The sequence below is a fragment of the Terrapene carolina genome, unplaced genomic scaffold (genome assembly GCF_002925995.2).
Source record: "Terrapene carolina triunguis isolate 2854851 unplaced genomic scaffold, T_m_triunguis-2.0 Scaffold66, whole genome shotgun sequence".
Lineage (NCBI taxonomy): Eukaryota > Metazoa > Chordata > Testudines > Emydidae > Terrapene > Terrapene triunguis.
In genome coordinates this window covers 75302824-75330545 of record NW_020664417.1, presented here as the reverse complement: position 1 = coordinate 75330545, position 27722 = coordinate 75302824, and the positions used below count along the sequence as shown (strand labels likewise).

At 40.0% G+C, this 27722-nt stretch overlaps 1 protein-coding gene across 1 annotated transcript; it reads left to right on the top strand.

Annotated features, from left to right (window-relative positions):
* Window positions 1-368: 368 nt before the first annotated feature.
* Window positions 369-20950, top strand: LOC112115245 (ADP-ribosyl cyclase/cyclic ADP-ribose hydrolase 2). Its single transcript, XM_024212277.2, has 10 exons — window positions 369-699; window positions 4097-4226; window positions 5519-5654; window positions 6225-6307; window positions 7720-7796; window positions 11268-11360; window positions 12590-12676; window positions 13228-13287; window positions 19522-19643; window positions 20812-20950. The coding sequence occupies exons 1-9, from the start codon at window positions 521-523 to the stop codon at window positions 19640-19642; spliced, it is 966 nt and encodes a 321-aa protein (XP_024068045.2). The 5' UTR covers window positions 369-520; the 3' UTR covers window position 19643; window positions 20812-20950.
* Window positions 20951-27722: the final 6772 nt, after the last annotated feature.

Sequence of the window (27722 nt, the reverse complement as noted above, 5' to 3'; positions counted from 1 at the left end):
CCAACAGAAATTCGACTAGTAAAAGGTATTACCTCACCCATCTTGTCTCTCTGTTTATTCTTGACATTATTTCAGCAAATTGTGCAGTCTGTAGAAAAAGGTATGTAAGAAGTGTAACACTGTTTGAAATCAAATGGTATTAAAATATTTTCATTAGAGCAAATTGCCATGTTCAGTATATTGTAGGATTGCAATGAGTATTCAGCAAATCTGAATTTTTGTTAATGGTACATTAGTGATATGTTTAGAGGGGGTGTAATATTATCTAATAGTCACAAGATGGCAATAGTACAAATAGTTTTACAAGCTTGATTTTTTAAGGAGTTTTAGCTCTGCAATAGTTCCAGGAAGCTGTTGCATTTCACAATAAAGTTTGTTTTCTATCTGACTCTGCACCTAGAATCATTTAAGTGCAGGTCCACAGCCTGTATTGATACACAAACATAAAACTGCAGTCTTCTCTTTTCCATTTGGACATTTGATTATTTTATTTCTTTATGACTTTGGTTCTCACAATTTCATGATGAAAAGCTTCTTCTTGTCTCTGTTAGTAGGTCTTCTTTTCAGTAAAGACTACGTTAAACCCACAGAAATAGATGGGAAGAAGAAATGGAAAGGTGAAGGTACCACATCTAACCTGGAGAGCATTGTAATTGGAAGATGTTATGAATATATTAGAATTGTGAATCCAAGTGTTGGGTAAGTACTTTTCTCTTTCTGAATCAGTCTCCACACTTTAATGGTTTTACAAATCATGGACCTGATACGACAGTCTTAATCATAGGAATAGTCCTGTTGAAACCAACATATTTGTAGTTGTTGAGAAATCCAAAATTCATCTTTAAGAAATCTAGTAAAAATAAATATATTAAAGGCATCTGGGGTGGGGGGGAAGAGCAATATTGTCAGGAATTCTTCAGGTTTTAGCCAATCTTTTCTTTTATACTTTAGGGACCCTAATGAAAAAAGCTGAAGAGATGGGATAGCTAATTTAACCCTCTTGTGCTTTATGTTGTAATGTATGTGAATTTTTGACAGCCAAAACCTGGCCATATTGACATGTTTCTCATAGTAACTTTAACTGTATTACATTAACCCTAAATTCTAGTTCCAATGAATGATACAATAGACTTGTGGACCCATATGAATAACAATGGTGAAAATGTTGAAACTGGTGAGATGAGACTTAAATAGGATTTTAGCTGAAATTGGTATGACCCAGAATTTCATTAGAACACGTTTTAACAAAGACTAAGATTCTGAGCTCATCCTGCAAAAAATTAGGTATTGACTGGAATGTTTAGATTAAAACAAGGCTTATGCACCTTTCTGACAAAAAACAAGTGTCTTGTTATAAGACACTCATCTGTTCTGAATAATGTAACATTTTGTAGGAAAGGGGGGGGGGGGGGGGAGGGGACGACAAAAATCTAGTTCCAAGGAGATTAGAACAGAAGGCTTCTGGAAATGCCTGGCTGGAATAACATCTAAGAATTTCTACCTTAATATCCAGCTGAGAATTCTTTAAGATACACAAATTCCAGGGTTGTAATTTGAAAGCCTCTGCCGCCTGCTGGAAAAAAGATAGGAGAACTCTTACTGGAGTAATGCAATAAGAAACTTTTGCCTAGGTTGATCTTGTTATTTCTTTAATTGATAATGAATGCTGTTAACTGAATAAAATGAGAAATGCTCCATAATCTAAATTTTGGTTAGTGATGCAGTACATTGTATCAACTATACAACTACATTGTGTTGTGATATGACCTTTTGATTTCATGCTATTTATAGGTATTAATAAAAGTAGAATTTAGCTTACTACATGGGTAGAGACTGCGCCCTCTGTCTTGGGCCTTAATGAATGCTAATACTGTATATTTGGGCTCTTTTTCTGTAGCAATAGTCAGCCTTCTAATAAAACTTTTCAGAAGTTCAAGACTTTGTTTAATTTGAGTTTCAAATGACTAATTTGCCCCTACTGAATCTTCAATCTTCTCTCCTCTTCCTTTTCATATCCACCAAATTATATTTCAAAATTTAGAGTTAACATAGTGCGAGTGAGACTAAGGCACTTTTGAAAATTTTACCCCATATGATTAAAACTAGTCTGGTAAACATTTTTGAACAATATTTTATGAAACTGCACATTGAAATGTTATATTTTATGAACTGCAACTTTAGATAGCATAAGTCTGCCATCTTAGTGTCTTGGATCCCACACACACATAACATATACATATATGTATCCCAAAATGACATTAAAACAATATTAAGGTTGCAAAGTCAAGCACTCAAAAGTTAGGAAATGCCAGAATTAAGGGTGCCCAGCATGGCACAGTAACTCTGTGGCACAGTCAGTATGGAATCTAATTCTCCTGTATGGCATTCAGCTTCCTTAAATAGACCATCCTTTCTCTTCCTGTAATCCCCAGCAGTACACAACTTCCAATTTATGTATCACATGAGACAGGGGTCCTACAGGCAACAGCCTCATTTACTACAAAGCCCTGATTCATCCCCAGAGCATCATCCAGCCTGTGTACTAATAAGGCAGAGGCCTTGTGGAAAAAACAGTAGGTATGAGTTAAAGATTTTATCATAATGCATATGCACAAAGGGGCTGAATTAAGGTTACACAGGCAACCTTTATTCTGACATTTCCTATTTTTTGAGTGCTTGACTTTGTAACCTTAACATTATTTTAATGTAGGGGTTTTTTAAATGTAATTTCCTACATTTAAAAAAAAAACTGAAAAATCAGATATTCCATCCTATAGAGCCATACTGACAGGGCCGTCCCTACCCATACGCAGCTGCGTAGGGCACCAGGAAATTTGGGGCACCAATTTTCCTGGTGCCTTACGCAGCTGCATGCTGCTCCAGCCCCTGCTCCGCCTCTTCCCCATGGCCTCCGGCCCAGCTCCACCCCAGCCCCACCTCTTCCCACCCCTGCTCTGCCCCAGCCCTGCCCCCACTCCACCCCTTTCCCCAAAGCCCCTGCTCCGCCCCATTTTTTTTTCATTCTCACATAACTCATAAATGGATGTATAGATTTTGCTCAAACATTTACACAAATTACCTTCAGATTAAGACCAAGCATGGAAAAATTTCAGCGAAAAAAGAAGAATTTTTCAGAATGTTATGAACATGTGAAAATAAGGGATTATAATGAAAGTCTCACTGTTACTCTAATGGAGGTTACTAACAAACAAATGCTATATTCATGCATACACACACTTCTGTAATACATATACATATGGTTCTATAAATTCCATTGGCTGTCGGTGTAGATTACTTCTCATTCTTTAGCTGACAACTACAAAATAAATCCTGTATAACTTGTTGCTATCTGTATTAAGTTTGCCAGGAATCACGCTTATCTATGTGCCTTCCCCACCCCCACTCGACAGTTTCAACAAGTAGTTGCTAATTAAAATATCTTCAGTAGGGGAGCAGAATAATACTTTTGATTTTGTATTACATGCTGCTCAAACATGAGATGACAAGCAATGAAAATAAAAATATGCAGTAAATCAATTGTTCAGGCATTTACTTCTAAACTTAAATTCCCATTGAAGTCAATGAAGATGTTAAGTGGTGACTTGATCACAGTCTACAAGTACCTATATAGGGAAATGATTTCTTATAGTAGACGGGTCTTTGATCTAGCAGGAAAAGGGATAATGAGATCCCTGAATCCTACGTTTCAGTTGTAATCTAGGGTCACTTAGAGACTTTGGTCGCTGTGGCCAAACTCTGCTACAAATGGTTCTTTTGGGGTTAGAACATTTTAAAGTAATAAATCCCATTTTCACTATTTCTACAGTACTGCATAGCAAGTCTCATTATGAATACTATGCCGTCCATGGTTTTTGCTGAATTATTATAAGAGTCTAGCTGAATAATCCTAGTGCAAATCCTCATGTTTTAGATACTAATTGATGGGCTAATGATTTCATTAATTTATCACAAACTTCCCCCCACCTTAATAATCTTAGTTTTATTTCCTTTGGGGATTGTGGGAGGTTGTGAACAAAGCACATATTGCTGGTCTGCTATGGGAAAATAATATTACTATTTGTTTTAATTATTATAGTGAGAAGAACTGTACAGAGATATGGGAAGCTTTCAAAAAGGCTTTTATTAATAAAGATCCTTGCAACATTTTACCATCGGACTATGAGTTATTTATTAACTTGTCACTGCATACAATTCCACCTAACAAGGTACTGATTATGAATGGTATGTTAATGATCATCTATCATCTCTCCCCTGACTTAGCAGTCCAAAATTGACCAGATTTGATATGGTGGGCCATGCAATGATTTTCTGCCCACTTTGTGGGTTGCAGACCAAAAGGTTGAGAACCAGTGTTCTAGTCCTTGAGCCCACAGCAATGAAGTGTCAGAGCGATGTAATGTGGTTTAGAATTCGTTGATACAATACTGAACTTGCAACCAAATAATTATGATTTTAAGCTGGTCAGCACAGTACAGATAAGTGTGTGTCCAGTTGAACAGCTGAAAGTTTATAAAAGCCCTCGAAGCACTTTAATTAAACCAACCTCAAAACCCATCTTATGCATGTTTACAAGTAAATATCTTCATTCAACTCTGTCAAGTGAGCTCTCTAATTTCAATGTCACCATTGCAAAGGGTATGTTTATACTAGAAACCCTACAGTGGCACAGCTGCGCCACTGTGGTGTAGACACTACAGGGACAGGAGAGGTTCTTCCATTGCTGTAGTAAATCCACCTCTCTGAGAAGCAGTAGCTAGGTGACCGAAGAACTTTTCCACCATCTAGCGGTGTCTGCACCAGGGCTTAGGTTAACAATTACATTGCTCAAGGCATGTAGTTCAGCCAACCTAACTTTGTAGTGTAGATCAGACCTTAGTTTTGTTTTACTTGTATTTAGGGCTTGTCTATATGGCAACTTGTGCACAGCCAGTTGGGGTGTAAATCTACAGCATGCCAGCCTGCCACACACAAAGTGGTCATGTGGACCCTGCTGCCACATACTAAAAGTTCCATAGTGCTACTTTCAGTGCACGGCAGCAGGGTACACATGGTCACTTAGTGCACTGTAGTTTCACACCCTGGCTTGCTGCACACTAAGTCTCCATATAGACAAGTCCTTAGTGTCTATATGCCTAACTTTTCCTAAACCTGTCAGCTCAAGTCAGGCAAATTCTAGAGGCCTTGAGTCCTTCTATGGCTCAAGCTCTGTTCTCACAGTGGTGTAAATCCCCCCCAAAAATCCACTGTCAAGTTATGCCAGATTTACACCATTGTGAGGGCAAACTTTGTCCCTATAACTTTATTAGTTGAAGAAGTGTAGAATTGTTTTAAAAGTATTTAATTGATATTAGTTTGATTAGAACAAACCATCTGTGAGATTCTGAAGTATTGAGAAATAATTTCAAAACATGATTTAAAATGTTTTCCCAGCCACACAGCAGTGACGGTATCATGCACACACATTCTAAAGATGGTTTGTTTTGTTTTCTCTCCTTAGTCTCTGTTCTGGGAAAATAACCATCTGCTGGTCACTAGCTATTCTGATAGAACTCGTCGCTACATGCCTCTGTGTGATACTTTAATTGGTTCATTTGGAGATTTCCTGAACTGGTGTGGACAAGCAAACGATACTGGTCAGACAAGAAATGATAATAATAAAAAGTTTGTTATAAATTCATGGTGGGGCTAAAAAGATAGAGTGATTGCTTTGTACTGGAGATATGGGTCTGATTCTGCTCTCATACTTCAGGGGAGTTACTCCTGGTTATGTGGGTGAGTGTCCTGATTCTCCACTGGCTTGTACTATATAGACATTTACACTTCAGCTGCAGCTGAAGCATACACTGTGAAATTTGGAGGGAGGTGTTGCAAGGGTGGATTTATGTCACCTTTTCATTTCCCGGATCCTGGGGCTTTCTGTGCACCAGACCCGTTTCATGACATGAGTTAGAGCAGTTTCCACAGACACAGGGGTCTGTGCTTTGAGACCATAGCATGTCATTGTTTGTACAAAATGTAAGGGCTAGTGAAAAGGAGGAGAGAAATGGTGCAGTACTGTTATGGATGGATATCCTATCAGATCTCCAACCATGCAGAACCTAGAACAAAAACCACATACAATATATATTTTAAAGCCACTTTAGATTTTCTTTTCCTACCTATCATCATATCTTTAATAATGAGCACTGTGTTTCTTCCCACAGGATTTAATTATGATTCCTGCCCTAACACAGAAGAGTGTGAAAATAATGCAGTAGAATCTTTCTGGAAGATTGCATCGATCACTGTAAATCATACAATTTACATTCATTAAGCATGTCCATGAATAGTTCAGAAAGCTTTAGTAGGGCCAAAAGATTTTTTTCTGGAGTTTTTACCTCTAGCGTAGGCATACCCTTAAGGCCTTGTATTGACTAGAACTTAAAGGTGTGATGTAAGGAGGAAAAGCATAAGGTTGACTACCTTATGTGTTAAAAATGCCACCCACCCACCTCAGTGATTGGCGGAAGATGACTGGGCAGGCAGTGAAAGAGGACAGCTCCAGCAGCAAGAGAGGGAAACACTCGATGAGGGACACTGGGTAGCTCCTCTCCCCCTCCCCCCCTTATAGTCTATATGGCACCTATTGGCCAGCTGGAGGGCGGGGTGCTGATTGGCCTGCATCCCCCAGATCAGAGATTTAACTTGGAGCACAGCCCATGTGAAGCCTCTTGCACCTCTGTTCCAGGTGAGGCTGGGGAGTTTTTTCACCTTCTTCCCAGCACCTTCAATTCACAGTAAGTTAATTAAGAATGTGCTTCGTACCTAACTGAGGTACTTGCTTGAGTTGTTAATTTGTCACAATTTGTGGGCAGTTTTCAGTGCAGTTAAAAGGATAAAATGAACAGTTCCCAGAAGTAAAGGACCTGGATTTTGGTGATGGACCTTGGGCTCATGGGATAGGGTCAGACCTTGTGATCCTTGCAGGCTGGAGTTCCCACCCTTTTGCACCCTCTGTTTCCCTCATAGAGGTGTGGGAGTGGGTAGGACTTGGAGTGAGCTGAGTCCGGGACAGGTAGGCTAAGGAGAGCTGCCACCCTGAGTTATGGGTTACATGGTAAGAGCTGACTAAGGCTGATTAAGCAGATGTTCTAAGTTGTAACCCTTGCACTGGAACCACTTACATGACTGGTATATGAGAGTATGGGTTATGCAGGTAGTGCCCCTTCCACGTGTTCAAGTTAACAAAAGGTGTAGCCGGTAGTTTAAAATCCATCCATGTCCTCATTTCACCACTGTGTCCAGATCAACTATGGATTGCCTAGGATTTTAATGTGTTAGTGAATGTGTTAAAATAGACGTTTTTCTAGAGAAAACAAGGCTTAAGAGATCTTAATGCTCATGAAAGGTGCCAGATTGACAGTCTTGAAGATGGAAATACAACAATATAACACAGAGTTGCAGTGCAAAACTTCTCATACTGATCTGTCAGAGTGCCCCAACCTTGCCCAGTTCTAGGGTTGAGAAGACAGATCACCTTTTATAGCCATTAAGTTCTGGTCCTCTCTACTGCAACTGCCAGCTAGGGAACCAGTTTTGATGGTGGTTTTGCAACTTGGGCATTTTCATTTATGGCCCCCGCCACTGGCCATGACTATTTATGTATATAAAAATCTATAGGGGATGTTATGAAGAATAATCTTCTGTTATCTATTGCAGTATGCAAAGCAGAGCTCTGGGGTAATATACATTATGCTGAATGGTTCTGCAATAGGGGGCGCCTATCCAGTCAAAGGGTAAGAAAAATAAAATAATATTGTGTTAATATTTTAGGGTTTGATTGAGAAAAATCAAACATTCGGCTATTGTATCACACAAAGCTGTGGAAGTGAATAATTTTCAGAAGTCTGTGGCCTCAAGGCCAATCTTTTTTTTTTTTAACTAGACCTGGAGTAAAATTTTAGAAAGCACTTGGATGCCTCTTGTGCAGAGTCCTGTATTCTAATTTGTCAAAGGCAACAGAAGTAAAACTCGGCTGTTACACAACATTGTTTATAAAAGCAAAAACATTGAATTAGTCCAAACAAAATGGTCTACTGATTCCACCCAAGGACTGTGTTGAGATTATGACAAGTAAACAAGAGAAGAATAGAATCAGAAATTAATGGATCAAAATTGCTGTGTCAGAAAATAGGCCTAACTGGAGGACAAAATAATGACATGGAAGGGCAATTCCACCCATCACCCCCTTTTATGGTCCTTAAAAGAGTACAGGTAGACTGAAAGGAGAGAGTTCAACCATCATGGCTGCCACCCCCATTGTCTCATGAGACCCCAGGAATCCACTATTACACTATTGGGCCTGCATCATCCTGATCAGAGAGCGCTGTCCTGACCTGACCAGGCCAGAGAGAGACCCAGATTACATACTTCAGCAACTTCATCGACTTCAGCTAAATCCTGACCACCACATGGAATGTGAAACTTGGTTTCCTGCTCTCCTCTCCTCCCTCAAGTGTCATTTTTCCTTCCTCGTCTTCTCTTTCCTATTTCTCTCTTTTTGCCTTCTGTTTAAAAAGAGTCTGAGTTAGCAGGCCAAGACAACTGCATCTTTTGCAACACTGTTCTGAAGCTGTGACCATCAAGGAAGCTAAAAGCAATGCCTTAAACAGCCCTACTCTGGTACAAGTTTGCCAAGTTTCCAAGTGGCTGATAAGATCGTATGCTGCGTTTGTGTTTCTCCAGCAGTGAGATGGCTAGCAATAGTCAGCATCAAAGACAGGAGCTGCATTTTCTATCTTTACAATTTTTTTCTCCCCTTTTGTGTTTTTAAAGGTTTTTAAAGATGACTGTTGCCATGAGACTAAGCAGGCTGAGATCTCTATCCTTGGAACCCCAAATCCTGTTTAGAACTCTTGATGTTGTAAAGTAACAGTCATGTTAACAACTTTGACTCTGTGGGACCATTGATTCCCTGAAGATGGAATACCACACTTGTCAAGGTGTCAGTTCAGCAAAGCACATGCTTAACTTTAAGCACTTGTTTATTTTTCACTGAAGTGGAACTTGACAAAGCTTAAGTTCTTTGCTTAATTAGGCCTAAATGAGAAAACAAAACACAGGGAGACCCCAAAAAAATAGGTCCCAAGTGGTTGCTTGTGTTGCTATACACAAGGCCTGATTCATTTGCTCTCCAATATTAGGTAATTCACAAATCACAAGGAAAAGGAATAGAGACTTTTGATAAAGAACAGAGAGACGTTTTAACAAATTCTAAGGTCCAAGTGACAGTCTAATTATATAGGTCAGGGCACAGGAAATACAGCTCCTATTTGAATGATGATTAGAGCAGGTGACTTCCCTTGTTGGCACAAAGTAAAATCTATTTCTTTTTTAAACAATATGCTGTGATTAATTTAACAGTGGTTAAAACAGCCATTCTTGTCCAATATAATACTCTCAGTTTAACCTTTGGAACAGATTATCAAGGAAAGTAGCAAATTCATTGCTTGGAGTCTTTAATCAATATTGAATGTCTTTCTGAAAGATATGCAGGAGTTCAACCACAGGTTATTGAGTGTGATAGTGTTCACTTATGTAGTATGTAAAAATAATTCTCTCCACTGCAGGAATTACTATGTGAAATTCTGTGATCTGTATTCTACAGGACTTCAGATAAGATAAGATAATCATAGTGGTCCATTCTGGCCTAAAATTTCTTCTGTTCTAGGCCATATAGCTGGTACAGTACAGAAATCAAAATACTTCAAATAATTCCTGTAGAATCCTTGCTCTCTTCTGTCAAGACAAACTATATTTCAAAAGACAGCAAGCCAGATTTTCAAAAAAAACAATTGTAGAAGCAAATAATCACAGGTAACATTTTTTTGCAGAGTTACGCAGGCACAACAGATATCATTCAGCTGTCTTTATATCAAGCAATTAGACATCTAACTTAGATGATCTAAGTTACATCCTGCACGTAACTGCACCCATCATTATTTGCCCTGGCATAATTACATGCATGAACAAGAAAGCTGGGATGAGACTTCATTCAAAATCAGCCCCAAATCCTTAATTTATAAATTTTTGTTTTGTTTTATTTTTGTTTTTTAAGACCGATGCCTTAGAACACATTTTAATGCAATATGTTAAATGGTCCCTCCGTTAGATTTGGAGAACTCTAAACTCACACTTTGTGCTTTTATTATCCTATTTAAAGACATTTTTTCCATTAGGCCATCATCAGTTTAATTGAAATTATTTTTGGATATGCCTTCGATAGTACAACTAGTAGTCACAAAGACTTAGACACAGGAACACAGAAGACCTTTTTTCTGATACAAAAGTTCTCAGAACTTATGACAGAAAAGTCACAAAACATAAATACAGATAACTTCCTCTTCTCTTTTCCAGTAAAAATGATCCCATCTTAATGACTCAATCTGCTCTGATAAATCACTCCCTAAAACAATGGACCTTAACCTTGTAGCATTAAGGCTGATTGTATGTAAAAGGAAAAATCTGGTTTAATATTTTACTATTTACATACTCCCGGTCAGATGTAAGATCAGTTGGTGTAACTCCATTGACTTCAGTGGAATTATTCCAGCAGAGAATTTGGCCCTCCTATACCTGGACTTTTGAATATTACAGTATTTAACAAACAGCAAACCTGCCTATGGAAGATTCTTCCCAGGTCAGAATGGACAGATTTAAAAACAACAACCTCTCTTATGGTCTTACTTGTTCCCATGCTAGGTATTTTATACCCTTTTGACTTACTGCTGTGATTTTATATCTACTAATATATTTGTCTTGTAGTTGTTACTCTTCCTTCTATTTTAAAAAACAAATCCCATGCTGTGCCTGAAGAAAGACTGCTCTTGTAGGGTTTTCTGTTTGTTTGTTTTTTACTAAATACCTAGTGGTTTGTTATAAGTGCTGCATTTTAAACCCTTATTCCACTCACATCTTTATTAATAGAGTTTTATTCCTGCTCCATCCTGCTAAGACCAACAATCAATAAAACAACAAACTTAGGATCCATGCACCCATAAACTTTGGAAATACAAAATTCTGATTCCAATTTTGAGTATCTTGGTTCTGTCTCTGATAATGAGCCCAAAAGAAACCATAGGTACAAATGACCTGGACCCAGATCTCCCATTTAAATCAATGGGAAAAGAATCAGAGCCCTGGTTACTGAGAAGGAGAAAGATCTTTTCTGTTCTATGTTGTTTTAAATATTTGTTTTCTTTAACCAGTTTTTTTGCAGACTATGAAGTGCCTAACTTCCAAAAAGACAGAATTTCACGAATTGAAATCTGGGTCATGGATGACATTGGGGGACCTGACTTGTAAGTTATAGGTCTTAAAAAAAACCCTAATCTTGTTTTTTCTCTTTTGAATCTGTTTTTACAGTTTTCACTTTATTTTTCTCTATTATTATTAGATTTCAGTAACACTCAAAATGTGTTTGATGCATTCCAAACACAAAAGAAACCACAGTGCCTTCCTTGGAGGGTGTACAGTCTTTTTAAAATATAAAGTTGATGTGACCAGAATTAGGCACAATCAAAAATAATGTAAGGCCCTAAATCTGTTGAGTCAGTAGGTCTGTGTAAGAAGCTGTTATGGAGCAGGCCTTAAGTGAGGGCAAGGCAAGTACAGGTTAGACTAAATAAGAACCATCTAAATCCCAAATCAAACTCTGAGATTTGAAAAATGTCTTTTCACTGTCCCCAGTGCATTATTTTTCAGGTTTACAGCTCTCTGCAGCTCATGGTTCTGGAAATTAGTAGAAGTGGTGAAATGCCATAAGAAGGTCTCTTCTCGTGGTACTTGTGACCAATCCAACAACAAAAACTACTAGTAGTTTTGAGAGCCTGAACTTGGGAGATTTCCTGCCCGATTCTGCAATCCTGGGAGATTAAAATATTCATGAGCACTTTTAAGATGCTTATTTGGACCAAAACTCTTGATAAGCCATTACTATTTTATTCAGTTAATTGAAGTAAATTTTTACCCAGCCACAGGAGCTAAGGTGGTTGGGGAAGCACTCCATTTTGGAGTTTAAGTCAGAATGCTCATGTCCAACAGCAGGGGTTCTAAGTGATTGAGGAAGGACTCAAGTACAGCCTGTGGAGTCCAAAGGGGCTGAGGCTAAAGTTCCAGTTGTTGCAAAGTAAATATAAAACACTACCACTGATACGAGTGTATGGTGAATTCTGATTTGGTAGCATTTTACATCAACTTTGCACACGTGTAAATGAGTGTACAACATACAATGTAGTGGAGAATGAGGCCCTCTATATTTGTATTAGTCCAACAGGCAGCTGCCCTCTGGTGGTAGACTTGTTTTTCTAGGGCATTGCTGTTTGGTTACAAGATACCAGAGTCTGGCCAGCTTGCTGAAATTCTCCTATAACCTACTACTAAGTTCCCTAAAAAAAAAAAAATCTGCTCCATTTGTAGAACATTAAGGTTCTGCAATTAAAGCCCTAGCTGCCATAGCAATTGACACTATGGAAATTAGCAAAATAAACAGTTAACTAATAAAAGACTTTGTACAAATCTCTTTTTACAGGGATTCCTGTGGGAGAGGCAGTGTACAAATATTAGAAGAAAGACTCAAAACTATGGGTTATGACATCACCTGCATTGACAATTACAAGTAAGTGGAATTTCTTTAATAAATATGAGGTATTTGCTAGGGTTTTTCAGAAATTTTAACCTACTTCTACCCATGAATATTCCCATACCGGGGACCCACTAATCTACTATGCTGTAGCTTTAGTAAGAAATTGACGTCTGGAAGTGATAATGCCACCTTCCTCAGCCATCTGAGCACACCTCCATTGATATGGCAATCGTACAATTTGTAATTTTATTATTAAATGCAACAGTGTCCTCATTCGATATCAGATACAGAAGATGGCATGGTCCCTTCCACTTAGAGCTATCAGTTCAAATATGAAATTAAAATCTGAATAACAATTATACATTAATATTCCCTTCTCATGTCTGCAGAATTACTTATGGTAGCTGTACTTACTGTGATACTCAGAGCTTCATTCTAAATTAAATACCATTAAGAAAGGAAGGTTTAGGCATCCAAATTGTGCATCTTTTCATTTTATAACATCATTCAATTTGTTTCACTTCCTCTTTTGTTTTGCTTAGTTTTCTTACTGAGTAATGCTAAATAAAATAATTTCATTACAGATCTGTACTGCTGTTAAAGTGCCTGGATTACCTTAATCACTCTGATTGTTCTATTGTTTCGTAAGTAAACATGGTAAATAAAATCAATCCAATTCTACGCCATTAGAGCCAAACGAATAATTCACAGCTAATAATTTATTCAACAGATTTCACCTGTCCTACTGATTGCAATTTGTCCATGACAGCTGTATTGAAATATATTATTTTGAAATTATTCAGGAAATAATTCCTGCTCTATAAATTGTGCACAAGCACTTCGTTGCAAGTATCTGATATTCATAATTAAAGCAGTGTTGATTAGTTTTGATTGAACACACAGACCACATGGTATATTGCTATCCACTGATTGCGTGAGCATAACTCTTAGAATCAAGTATCTCTTGCAAATACTCATAGTTAGAAATGCAAAATTTGCTTTCCATGAACATTCTCCAATAAAATTGAGATAATAAATCAAATATAAGACTGCAAATCTAAATAACAGCACCTGTCCAATTATGTACAATGTAACTTTCAATTCCCAATTTCAAGGAGGTACAGTATTCATATCCAAACATTCAGAGATCTTATATTTCACCAATACACTTTTATGAGAAACATATGGAAACTTAAACACAAGTAGACACACTCATCTTTGCTGTAAATCCAGCAGTACATCATGGATAAATTTAACCCAAGGGATGGGCAGAAGAATTCTTTGTGTTAACTGCAAAAATGTTTCCCAACACAGAAACACCTGAGGTTGAAAGGAAAAATACAAATATCTAGTGCTGAATTTGAGCTCAGGTGGTTAAGAAAGCCATATCTCCTAAGTGACCTATATTTTGTAGTAATAATCCATTGGCCTAGGACAAGTATATAATATACAGAAATTGGGTTTGTGCATCAAGCACAGAGTACATAGGGACTGTCTGTGACGTTGTGCAGTCTATATGGTTTCATAAAAACATGATAATAAGTGAATATAATGTAACTGGGATAGTTTTATAAAAATCTGATAAGTGACTATAATGCAAATGGGATATGCTTCGTGCAAAAGGTCTCTTGTAAGGTATCATTACAAAGCTTATAATCTACCGAGTATGATCATCTGATTTGTATAAATGTACCACTCTTGTATCTAAAACTAGAAATATAAAACATAACTCTGAGGGCCTATTGTAATTATGTAAAGTGTGGGCCATTAATGATGGTTTGGAATCTTGATGTCTCCCATTAACAAGGACCATTGTCTGCAGATGACTGTGTTTACCTGTGAGTCTTCCTGTATATGTATGTGCTGGCAAGTGAGTAATGAAGTCTTGCAGTGACATGTGATCATGTCACCTGAACTGGAATCCATCTTTAACCTGGTGCTTTTCCAGTGAGGGGGGGGGTGAAAACCCAGAGGGACAAAGAGTTCCCGCCTTATGCAAAAGATATATAAAGGGGTGGAAGAGAACAGAGAGAGGGAGGAGCCATCATGGAGAAACCCCTAGCTAACACCTAAGCTGGAACAAAAGCTGTACCAGGGGAAAGAATTGTGCCCAGGCCTGGAAGGTGTCCAGTCTGAGAAAAACTTACTGAAGCATCTCTGAGGGTGAGATTATCTGTATTTAGTTTGATTAGGCATAGATTTGCGCATTTTATTTTATTTTGCTTGTGACTTACTTTGTTCTGTCTGTTACTACTTTGAACCACTTAAATCCTACTGTCTGTATTTAATAAAATCACTTTTTATTTAGTAATTTACTCAGAGTATGTATTAATACCTGGGGGAGCAAACAGCTGTGCATATCTCTCTATCAGTGTTATAGAGGGCGAACAATTTATGAGTTTGCCCTGCATAAGCTTTATGCAGGGTAAAACGGATTTATCTGGGTTTAGACCCCATTGGGAGTTGGGCATCTGAGTGCTAAAGACAAGCACACTCCTGTGAGCTGTTTTTGGGTAAACTTGCAGCTTTGGGACAAGTAATTCAGACCCTGGGTCTGTGTTGAAGTGGACTGGAGTGTCTAATTCAGCAAGACGGGGTGCTGGAGTCCTGAGCTGGCAGGGAAAACAGAAGCAGGGGTAGTTTTGGCACATCGGGTGGCAGCTCCCAAGGGGGTTTCTGTGATCCAACCCGTCACACTGTCTAGTGTTCAACATCACATGGCTCTCCCACTGGCAGGCAGCAGAGGAATGCTATTGCTGCTGGGTTGGGCACACTCTACCCTCTCCTGCACTGCATAGGTATTCCAAGAGCACTTTCACTCAGCACAGGGAAGAGAAGGATACACATGAGATTGCAGGGATAGTGCTTCCACATCCTTCCACAGGCCTTTGATATAAGATTCATCTTTAAAACTCCTGTATCTTACAGAAATTGGTAGTGGTGTTCTGCCCCAGCAGTGTTCTCTGTTGGATAGCTTTTCCCTATCTTGGCATGTGACAGCCGCAAGAGTGTTTCCTTTGGTTCCATCACCCAAAATTATGCCCTGGCAACAACCACAGAACATGTGAAAACAGCATTTGAGAGACAGCAAATGCTCACATCATTATGAGCAGATTGTGTTGAGGGAGCAGATCATGAAACCAACCTGTTCCAAGCTTACAGCGACATTTATTTATTGCTGTATACCATGTACAGGGTTGTAATGGCGTATGAGCTGATGTGATTTAAAAGAAATGGACTTCTTATTCTCGGAGTGATTGCCAAGGTTTTTGCTCCTAAGTGGAAAATAAATAGTGATTGCCAGTCTCTACCCAACTTGTGAAACCCACAGCCCCAAAAAGCCAGTAATTTTCTGAACAAACTGACAATATTAGCTAGCTGGAGAAATCTGAGCTTAACAGGACTTTTCTTTTGGATGCTCTGAGTTCTTAATGGATGATTTAAGAATATAAGAATGGCTAGACTGGGTCAGACCAGTGGTCCATCTAGCCTAGTATCCTGTCTTTTGACAGTGGCCAATGCCAGGTGCTTCAGAGGGAATGAACAGAACAAGTTCAAGTGATCCATCCCATTGCCCATTCCCAGCTTCTGGCAAACAGATTCTAGGGACACTTCTGAGCATGGTTTTGCATCCCTGCCTATCCTGACTAATAGCCATTGATGGACTTATCCCCCATGAACTTATCTAGTTCTTTTTTGAACCCTGTTATAGTCTTGGCCTTCACAACATCTGGCAAGGGGTTCCACAGGTTGACTGTGCATTTTGTAAAAAAATTCTTCCTTTTGTTTGTTTTAAATCTGCTGCCTATTAATTTCATTTGGTGACCCCTAGTTCTTGTGTTAAGAGAAGGAGTAAATAACACTTCCTTATTTAATTTCTCCACAGCAGTCATGATTTTAAAGACCTCTATCATATCCCCTCTTAGCCATCTCTTTTCTAAGCTGAAAAATCCCAGTCTTATTAATTTCTCCTCATATAGAAGCTGTTCCATATCCCTAATAATTTATGTTGCCCTTTTCTGTACCTTTTCCAATTCTAATATATCTTTTTTGAGATGGGGAGACCACATCTGCACGCAGTAGTCAAGATGTGGGTGTACCATGGATTTATATAGAGGCAATATGATATTTTCTGTCTTGTTATCTATCCCTTTCCTAATGATTCCCAACATTCTGTTCGCTTTTTTACTGCCGTTGCATGTTGAGTGGATGTTTTTAAAGAACTATTCACAATGACTCCAAGATCTCTTTCTTGAGTGGTAACAGCTAATTTAGACCCCATCATTTATATGTATAGTTGGGATTATGTTTTCCAATGTGCATTACTTTGCATTTATCAATATTGAATTTCATCTGTCATTTTGTTGCCCAGTCACTCAGTTTTGTGAGATCCCTTTGTAATTCTTTCCAGTCTGCTTTGGACTTAACTATCTTGAGTAGTTTTGTATCATCTGCAGATTTTGCCATCTCACTGTTTACGCCTTTTTACAGATCATTTATGGATATTTTATATTTTGAACAGTATGGGTCCCAGTACAGACCCATGGGATACACCACCTCTCTCCATTCTGAAAACTGACCATTTATACCTATCCTTTGTTTCCTATCTTTTAATCAGTTACTGATCCATGAGAGGACCTTCCCTCTTAACCCATGACTGCTTCCTTTGCTTAAGAGCCTTTGGTGAGGTGAGCCTTTGGTGAACCTTGTCAAAGGCTTTCTGAAAGTCTTAAGTACACTATATCCCCTGGATCACCCTTGTCCACATGCTTGTTGACCCCCACAAAGAATTCTAGTAGATTGGTGAGGCATGATTTCTCTTTACAAAAACCACGTTCACTCTTCCCCAACATATCAAGTTCATCTATGTGTCTAAAAACTCTGTTTTTTACTGCAATTTCAACCAATTTGCCTGGTACTGAAGTTAGGCTTACTGGCCTGTAATTGCCGGGATTGCCTCTGGAGCCTTTTTTTAAAACTGACATCACATTAGCTATCCTCCAGTCATTTCTCTCTTCTCCACGGGTTTAGACCATATTACTCAAAGTCTTGTGTTGTGGGCACATTCCTTGACTGAGGAAATCTGGATAGGAAATCTTTTGGAAACAGTTAATGTCTTGTTCTTTTCACCTAAGGGCTGAGCATACCATCTCTTCAGTACTGCCCATCATTGCAAGCATGGGACCAGCCACCTGTTCCCGTCTATCTGTCTACTTAAATGATCACAATCACCACAGTATCTGAGCATGTCTGTAATAACAGAGCACCTTCCTTGTGCTGGCCCTGATTCTGCATGTTGCTGAATGCCTCAACTCCCACTAACCTGCCTTGCAAGAATGGGTCTTACTTCCCCTCCTCCTTCTTTTATATTCAGCTGTGTGTGATCATACGGAAATCCTGACGCATGTTCAACTGCTGTTCACATGGAACCTTCTCCACTTTGGCCTTCAAAGTTCTCATTTGAATATTTGCTACTACTACTGAGTTCCCCACCTGTGGCAGCTCCACCACGGCCTGCGCCCTTGGCTTCAAGGCCCACCACAATGGCCTTCCTCCGCATCATTGCATAGGCCCCACAGCTCTCACCACTAGGAACAAGGGCATCCCATAGGACACGCTGAGTAGTGATGGCTGCCCAGTCGCTGCTCCACTTGAGATATGAGTAGGCTAAAATGAGAAATCAAAGCAAAAAGATACTCCCATGTAGCAGTAACTTAAAAATCTGCAACAAATAACCTCCTCAGTGATCTTAGCTTCTTCTCTCCCCTGCAGAAGATCCACCAAGCGGATTGTGATTTGTTTGAATGCCTAAGCTATTTGAAACAACAAGAAGTCCGGTGGCACCTTAAAGACTAACAGATTTATTTGGGCATAAGCTTTCGTGAGTAAAAAAACTTGACTTCTTCAGATGTTTTTTTACCCACAAAAGCTTATGCCCAAATAAATCTGTTAGTCTTCAAGGTGCCACCGGACTCCTTGTTGTTTTTGTGGATACAGACTAAAAATGGCTCCCCCTGATACTTAAGCTATTTGAATTTTTTCTGAGTACCTTTCCAGAATTTAACTCCATGAATAGATCCCAATTATTAAATATGCTGATAAAGCTATTTGTCAATAAATTAAATTTACAGAAATTGTTGTTTCATTATTAAAGACACATTCCAGGCAAGAGCACAATTAACATGTTTACACTTAAAGAATAAACATTGAAACTAGATATTCAGGTCTTTATTACAAGCTCTACTGCAGCCTTTTTACAGTGGCTCAGTGCCATAAAGCAGCTGAAGAGCTGGCTTAAGTGGTGCCTAGGCAACAACCTCAGCACATAGGTCAGGTAAAGTGATTTAGGTGGCTTTATTCTGCACTTAAAACCCCTGTCACATAGGCATTCTGAGGGAAGTGGCCATTTCAGAGCAGGAATGGCAGTGACCAGAGGCTGCTGTGTGGCACCACTCTAACTTACACTGGGGGCCATGCTCAACCTCAGAATCCTGGAAGTCCAAAGGTGGATAAATGCCCTTTTACCCCCTCTCCACACTTCAGCTGTGCCTCTTGTGAGGACTCTCAGGCTGTAATCATTATCTGTGACACATTAGCATTGAAATTGACCAGTAGGTAGCGTACAAACATCAGCAGAAAGCACTCCAAATGCAGTCTGGTACTAAGGACATATAGTTAATGCAGGATTCTGCGCACAGATGTCCTGTTTATAAAACCATGACAGCTGAGCAGCATTGAGAGTCATTTCAAGAGTCATTGTACAAAGATTTCTGGAACTGAATTTTCAACTTAATTTTTGGACTTCAGCCCTGGCTACAAAGCTCTGGTATTTAAAAGGATATGTACTTAGCATCCTGTTTTTCTTTTCTTTTCTTCAGGTCTGCACCTTCAACACAAAGAGGACTTGTATCTCCTGCCAGAGGCGGCAGCTGGAGCAGGCTCATTTACATGATTTTTGTAGCATTTGTTTTTGAGATCTGCTTTAACCCACTGAATTAATGTACATAATTCAATCCTTCTATTTGCCTCCATTGTCTGTAAATTTGGCATTATCCTGTCTCTGAATGTAATTCTTCCCTTAATTCCTGTGATTGCAAGTCTGCCTATTAGAACCTATGTAACATTGCCTTTGACTCCTCTGCTGCTGGAAGCCTCATCCATGCCTTCATCTCTCCTTATCTGGGTAACTCCCTCCTTGTCTGTGACCTCACCCTATTCCAGTTCTCCAGAATCCCATGATGAATGGTACTGCCCCTTTATTCACCTGTCAGGAACCAGGGCCACACCACCCCTATTCACAAATAGCTTCATTGTCTCCCCACCCATTTTTGGATCCATTTTAAAACTGCCTTCTTGTTTTTGAAAGGCTTCCTTCTGCCTTAGGACCTTGGGCTTCATTCTCCCCTGCCATGCACCTTATATCATCTGCACCTCTGAGAAGTGAGTGCAGACTGGATGTAAAATGCTATCCCTTGTGTGAATGGGTGTTTTGGGTAGCATCTTAAACTCACTTTGTATTAGTGTAAATAACAAAACAAGGAGTAACACAATGGACAATTTGGCCCATTGTTTTCACATGCACTATATCCATCACTATCACAGTTCCTCAGCTGGTTGCTTCCTGCTGTTTGGATTACCAACAACCAGCTGACTTCCCAAGGCCTGTCACATCAGCAGAGCTTATCTTGAACACTTGGGAAGTGAGGCATCAAGTATCTATGATCAGGGAAATTCACTCAGGATCCTTTGAAATCTATTCAGGGTGAGGAGTAGAACTGGCCGGCAATTTTTTGAGAAAATATTTTTTCATTAGAAAATACTGATTAATCAAAACCGAAACTTTTTGCAAGAAAAGGTCAGTTTTGGCAAATTTCTCTACGTGAAAACATTTTGGAAAAAATTGAAGTTGTTGAAATGTTTTGTTTAGACATTTTTAAATGAAAAATTCCATTTTTCCAGTTCAAAACAACCTTGTTTTGAAATGCAAGATTATAGGGGGAAAACGTAAATTAAAAATGGTCAAAATTTAAATGCGATATTTCGATTGACCCAAACCTTTTCCTCTCTCTCTCTCTCATCTTCTGTTTATTAACATTTTCAAGATTTTGAGGTTTTTGTCCTGATTTGAGACAGGAAATTTTCTTGAAATCTCAATTGTATTTTTGCAGGACTGGAAAACTGTTTTCAATCCAGCTGCAGTGAGGAGACACCAAGCACAGTCTTGACTGTCTGCTGAGCCAGCTCCAGCTACAATCTGAAGGTCCAGGGTGTCTGTCTATCCCCAACCACTGAAACCTACAGATCACGCGGCACGCGGGCTGATTTTTTGTGGCACACTGCTGCCAGCCGGCTTCCCGGCCGCCAGCCCCGCTCAGCCCGCTGCCGGCCTGGAATACGGAACCCCAGACCAGCAGCGGGATGAGCCTGCTGACAGTCTGGGGTTCCGTCTGCCACCCGCGCTGCCGGTCTGGCAGGCGAAACCTTTTACTGGCACACGTAACCTTAAATTAATGAAGACTTGGCACACCACTTCTCAAAGGTTGCCGACCCCTGCTCCAGACTGTGGCTGTACCATGTGGGATATATCTAAGAAAATTAAAATACTTGCGTTTTCCTAAGAGAATTTTACACACTTTTTTTTTTTTTTGCATATTCACTGCTAATTTCTATGTATGCTTGTTAGCAATGAAGCTGAGTGTGAGCTATTGGAATGTTCATGTTCTCATTTAGCTTAGCAAGAAGTTTCCTTCCTCCCACGCTGATATTATTTAACTCTCCTACTCTGTCACGTGGTGAGCATGGAAGATACAATAGCAAGCAAAGTTATATTGTAATTTATTTTTCTGGTCTTGATTCTTGTAGTAATCAAGTCAATTCCATCTCAGGGGCCTTGGTGTTCACACACTTCAAATATTTATAGCCTTACCAGCCTGCATGTTTCAAATACCCTGCTTGGGCTCATGCATTAAGGTTTTGTGCACATAATTCAGACACTTGCAAAAGCGTAGACAGCAAAAGGTATGTATATGTTTGAAAATTTGGGCTGTCATGTGTACCTTAGCTAGCCCTTTGAAATGTTCCTTCTGCACCCAGCTCATTTTTGTTGCTTTTCTCTAAACTCTCTCTCCCTAACAATAGCCAGTAGAGTCACAGGGGTATTAACCTTCTGTAACCTTGACACATCTCAGATGACCAGAGCAAGGACATGAAGGTCAGTCTTTTACTAGCACACTTGCATGTTGTACCATATTACATTGGGAGCTGTGAGGAACAGACATTGTTGTCTCTTCCTCCTCTAATGACAGTCACATATCCAAACTATCCTTTAGGTCAGAAATTGTCATGCCCCACTGCTGTGTGTGTTCTACCATGGAACTGATCAAGAGATTAGTTAAACACCACCACTATCAGGCCCAGGACTCTTAAGCAACCTACATTACCTAAGCATTCTAACTAGCCACCTTTTGGCTTTAAGAATCTGAATAGGCAGCAGGTTTAAAACAAACAGAAGGAAGTACTTCTTCACACAACACGCAGTCAACCTATGGAACTCATTGTGAAGGCCAAAACTATAATAGGGTTCAAAACAGAATTAGATAAGTTCATGGAGGACAGGTCCATTAGTAGCTATTAGCCAAGATGGTCAGGGATGCAACCCTATACTCTAAGTGTTCCTAGCCTCTGATTGCCAGAAGCTGGGAGTGGATGATGGATCACTTGATGATTGCCTGTTCTGTTCATTCCCACTGAAGCACCTGGCATTGGCCACTGTCAGAAGACAGGATACTGGGCTAGATGGACCATTGGTCTGACCCAGTATGGCCGTTCTTATTTTTCACTTGTACATTTTACCTAGAAGTGCAGCAAGTGCTGCCAGTCCCACATGACATCAGATGCATTGTAGGAAGTGCTGAGAAGTTCTATATGAATAATGTGCGTTCAAGTGTAAAAATGTAGATTTAGTTCAACTAATCTAAGGAATATTGAAAACTTACTGCATAGCATCAAGAAGACTCCAGTATACTGAGAATCACGTTGCATCAGATTACTATTTCCAACAAGTTCCCCACATGTTTTCTCAAATAAGAAGTAGAGATAGATGTGATTTATTACAAGACTTCTTAGACAAGGGTAAAGCACTTGATAAATTTGTTGAAAAAAGCTCCCCAGAAGCCTAATTCTGAGAGGAGTACCCACTACACCAATACCATGTGGACCGTGCAAAATCTCTGGGAGTGGTGTGGATTCAGCATTTTTTAGGATTAGAATCCAGTAGCACAAATCACAACCCATATAGCAAATTCACAAACAGTGGAAAACTGAACTCAAGAGGAAGACAATGCCAGCAGACCAGCAATGCAAGTAAAAGACATTTGGGTACTGCAGTTTCTCCAGGGAATCACTAATTGTTGTTCTCTGTAATTTCAAATTAAACCATCACTTAAGTCACTGGCAATTATGGTACTCAAGCTTCATAAGAAACTCTTTACCAGGACCACATTTATATTTATATCTAGGAACCACAATGACCCATGGTCTGCTACCCTACTAGCAAAAGACAGTGTATGCAGATGTACAATAAAGACACTTGTGATAAAAAAAGAAAACATGAAAAGCGAGAATTTTAAGCTGTGACCAGAAGCAAGGCCTACTTTAAAAGCAACTCCCTTAGAGGAGCCAGTGTGTCTGGAAGCAATAAGCAGAGGGTTGGAGTGAGGCAGTCCTGAATTATAATCTTGATTTGGCCAGTGATGTGTTGCTGTGTGGCCTTGGGCAAGTCATCTCTTTCTGCCTCAAGTTTCCCAGTCTAAAAAGTGGGGATAATAATGCTTAAATACCTATCTCCCAAGAAGGTGGAGAGAATCCATTCGTTAATGTTACTGTGTTTTAAGTGTTTAGAGCACTATATAAATACTAACTGTCACAGTTTCAGCTAACTGCACCTGTATTCTCTCCTCTGTGGTCCACTCCAGGACTTCCCAGTCAGGTCTCAGGTCTCCAGGCATCACCTGTTTCTGGGCAGGGACCCTTGCCCCACCCCCTTCTGACCGAGGGTTTTAAGGCTGAACAGCTCCCTGCTTTACACTGTGATACCCCCAGCAAGCAGTCTACCTAAAGGTCAGCACCTGTGCTTTCCTCTCTCTCTCTTTCTGAGGGCTATCAAGCAGTTACAAGTTATCACACAACTCTTTCTAAGCAAGCACCTTTATTCTTAAAGGTAAAAGCATTACAGAGGAAACATATTAAAACAATAAACAGATTTAAATACACACTGAACATACCAGGGTCACCCATCAGTCTTATGGGGCCCTAGTAGGCCAAAGTCTTCCCAAGCTTCAGCAACCATTGGGGCTGCCCATGGACAGGATGTCCTTTCCGTTTGCTGGATCAGAAAGAAAGTCCTTAGTCAGTTTAAATGCAGCCTTTTTATATCAAAAGCCCTTACTTTGTCTATTGGTCTCCAGAAAATCCAGTTTGAATTGGTATATGCATACCTTCCCAGCGCGAAGTACCTCTCTGGAGGTCTTTACTATCTGAGTGATTAAGAACATAAGAATGGCTACTGTCTTTCGACAGTGGATACTGGGCTAGATGGACCATCGGTCTGACCCAGTATGGCCATTCTTATGTTCTTAATCACTCAGGTAGTAAACAACTCCAGAAAGATGCCACTCCCGGGAGGTGTGCATATACTGGTTCAAACTGGGTTTTCCAGATTCACGTTAATCACCCACCACCACCACCACCACCACCACCACCATCATTGTTTTTAGTTCCTGGAGGAGCTGCAGTAACCCTCCCCATTCTGTTGGAGTTGCATAAAGTCCCAGGCCAACAGTGATATTTAAACCATTCATAAGCATACAATATGGTCCCCAAAGACACTGCATGGGATTTCAATATCAGTCAGACACACCACATGCATTCCCCAGAAACCAGATGGGAGGTGGAAGTGAGAGGACCAGGTCTCAAGTTCATACCCAAAGGTTTTGAGGTGACACGAGTAAGAGGGGCCATGTAAGAGCTCATCCTACAGATCTGCCCCATAAGTTCTAAAGAGAAAATATACGGGATGGTTGTCAAACAACTCTGTACAAGGACAGTTGGTCAACCTCCCTGCACTTTATATGCAGCTAAAGTTTATTTTTGTCACGTTGGCTTTGGAGTGATGTACAGACAGTGAAGTGACATGTGAGTGTGTCAACCTCGAATGCACTGAAACTTGCAGCTGAACTGAGCAAGAAGGGACAGGATGGACCCTGTTAGAATAAAAGGCATTTTTTTATTGAGGTGGCTTGCCAAAAATAATTCAGATTTGTTCTGCTTTAGTCATAGATGGTGTAAGCTGAGATAAGGGTGCTGCATCTTAGTTTAGGCAGATTTCAGGGTGGTTCTAGCAGTTTACAAGTTTTTCTGGTTTACAGGTGTTTCCTAATTCCAGTTTTTGTGCAGCCCCAGTTTATGAGAGAAACTCCCATTCCTAAACCTGGCCTTTCTTCTAAGAGCAGGACTAATTTGATCGGTCAGATTCTGTCCTCAATTACACTCATGCAATCCCCACTGAAATCAGTTGTAAAGGAAAGCCTATATGGCTTTCCTTTACAAAGCTTCTCTTCTCACATCAGCTCTACACTGATGTAATACCATTCACTTCAATCCAGTTCCTCAACATTTACACCAGCATAGTGAAAGTTGGAATTTTACAGAAAGGAAAACAGACAGTAGGTTTTATTTAATAATATATACTGCATTTAAATACAGAAAAAGTACAGGAGTACTTGTGGCACCTTAGAGACTAACAAATGTATTTGAGCATAAGCTTTCGTGGGCTTCAGCCCGCTTCATCAGATGCATGCAGTGGAAAATACAGTAGGAAGATATATATATACACACACACAGAGAACATGAAACAATGAGTGTTACCATACACACTATAAGGAGAGTGATCAGTTAAGGTGAGCTATTATCAGCAGGAGAGAAAAAGAACTGTTTGTGATGGTAATGAAAATGGCCCATTTCCAGCAATTGACAAGAAGATGTGAGGAACTGTAGGGGGGGGAGGAAAGCATGGGGAAATAGTTTTACTTTGTGTAATGGCCCATCCACTCCCAGTCTTTATACAGACACTCCCCAACTTACGCAAGCGTTCCATTCCAGAACACCTTGCGCAAGTTGAATTTTGCATAAGTCGGGAACGTATACCCGATAATTATGCAAAAAAAAAAAAAAAAAGCTTTCGGAACTTTTTCCGTAAGTCCTGATTTGCGTAAGTGAGGTTTGTGTAACCCGGGGAGTGTCTGTAACAGATTTTGAAGTATAGTAGTTATCCTGATCTCTGGAGACAGAGATTATTATTTGTACTATGACCAAGTCTGTCTCGGCATCTCACAGTACATATAGACCAGCGTGGTTCCAGCCACCAATTCTGTGTCACGGTGTGTTTTGCTGAGGTACAGCAAACAAGTAGCAGTAGTTAATGAAATACAGAGTGCCAACAGAGTGCTACATGCTGTATATCATAGAGAGAGACAGCAACATGAACTGCAGCTGGTTGCCTAACTTCCAACCTGTCAACTGAAGACTGACAAAAAAACATCCAGAGAATCGCTATTTTGGAGGCCTTCAATCTCAAAAAATCTAAACCCTTGGATGTGCTGCTGTTCGCTCAGTTCCTGGAATATTCCCATATTGAAGTAATGTGCCGCCTTTCTCCAAGAGTTTAGCTCACCTTTATTTTTCCTATCTTTTAGTGAAAAGTGGCAACAGCCAAGCATCCCTTTCACTCCAGCCAGCTGCCTTCCCTCCTTGAATCCTCAATGCATTCTGCTCTCTGACCTTTCTCACTGATGCTGATATTTCCAGAAAGAAAGATGAATTCTCTGGACTCCCATTGTGAGCCTGCTTTCAAGGCCCTCTCAGTATCACTCACCTGCATTGGGTTAAATAAGCAAATAGCTGCTAGGATGGTTTTTAAGAAGAGCAAAGACAAGTAGACTATATGATGTGTCATATGGAAGAGAGGTTAAGCGTAAGTGTGACTCAGAGCAGCAGACTGTGCAAATCTTTAAACATACACACAAAGGTTTATTTTATGCAGGTGAAGTCTGGGGAAATCTCCTTTGCCAGGTGCCATGGTGCACATAAGCTGTATTATAACCCTTCACTCAGTTTTCCTGTGGGCACCCCTTCCAAGTGTCAGGCCTTGTACTTCTCTCAGGGCGGAATCCTGCAATTCACCCCCACTCTTAGACTGGGTCTCCAGCTTACAGAGCCTCTGTTTACCAACTGTGTCGCCTTAGCAAGCCTAACTTAGTTTGGGACCTGCCAGATACTTTCATTTGGGACCTGTGAACAGTATGAAGATGCAATGACTCAGAACAGCTTCTCTCAAACAAAATATTTATTTATCCGTAGACACATAAACAGAGAGGGAAAGGATTAAAACAGAAAGGCCAACATGCATATTGTTTCACATAAAATTTAGCCTTTCATTCAAGACTTACATAGGCCCAACTTATGCCACGTACCCCAACATCTGAGACTGGAGGGTCATTGTCTCCCCAGAAGTCACTATCCCCTTCTGTTTCCCTCTTACATTTTATGGACGAGGATTTTAACCCCTCAAAGGGCCTTCATTTCATTTTTTCCCCATTTGGATTTTCCCCTTCTCTCTCCTCCGGGTTATCAGCCAGCCTGATGATAAGAGCTTGGTGGGGGGCATTAACAGGAACTGACAATTGTATTGTCAGTTAAGCACCAGTAATTGGGCTATCTACAACTTTGCTTCCCGTGGACCTGTAAAACACACCCAAGACTGAGGCCCTGGCTACACTTGCAAGTTACAGCGCTGTAAAGCCTCCCCCAGCGCTGTAACTCACTCCCCGTCCACACTGGCAGGGCACTTACAGCGCTGTATCTCCCTGAGTACACCGCTGCAGGTACTCCACATCTCCGAGAGGAATAACAGCTGCAGTGGAGTGGCTACGACTCACGGGTGTGAGTGTAAACGCTTGCAGCCCCACGGGTGTGAGTGTAAACGCTTGCAGCACTGTACTAATCACCTTGTCAAGTGGCCAAT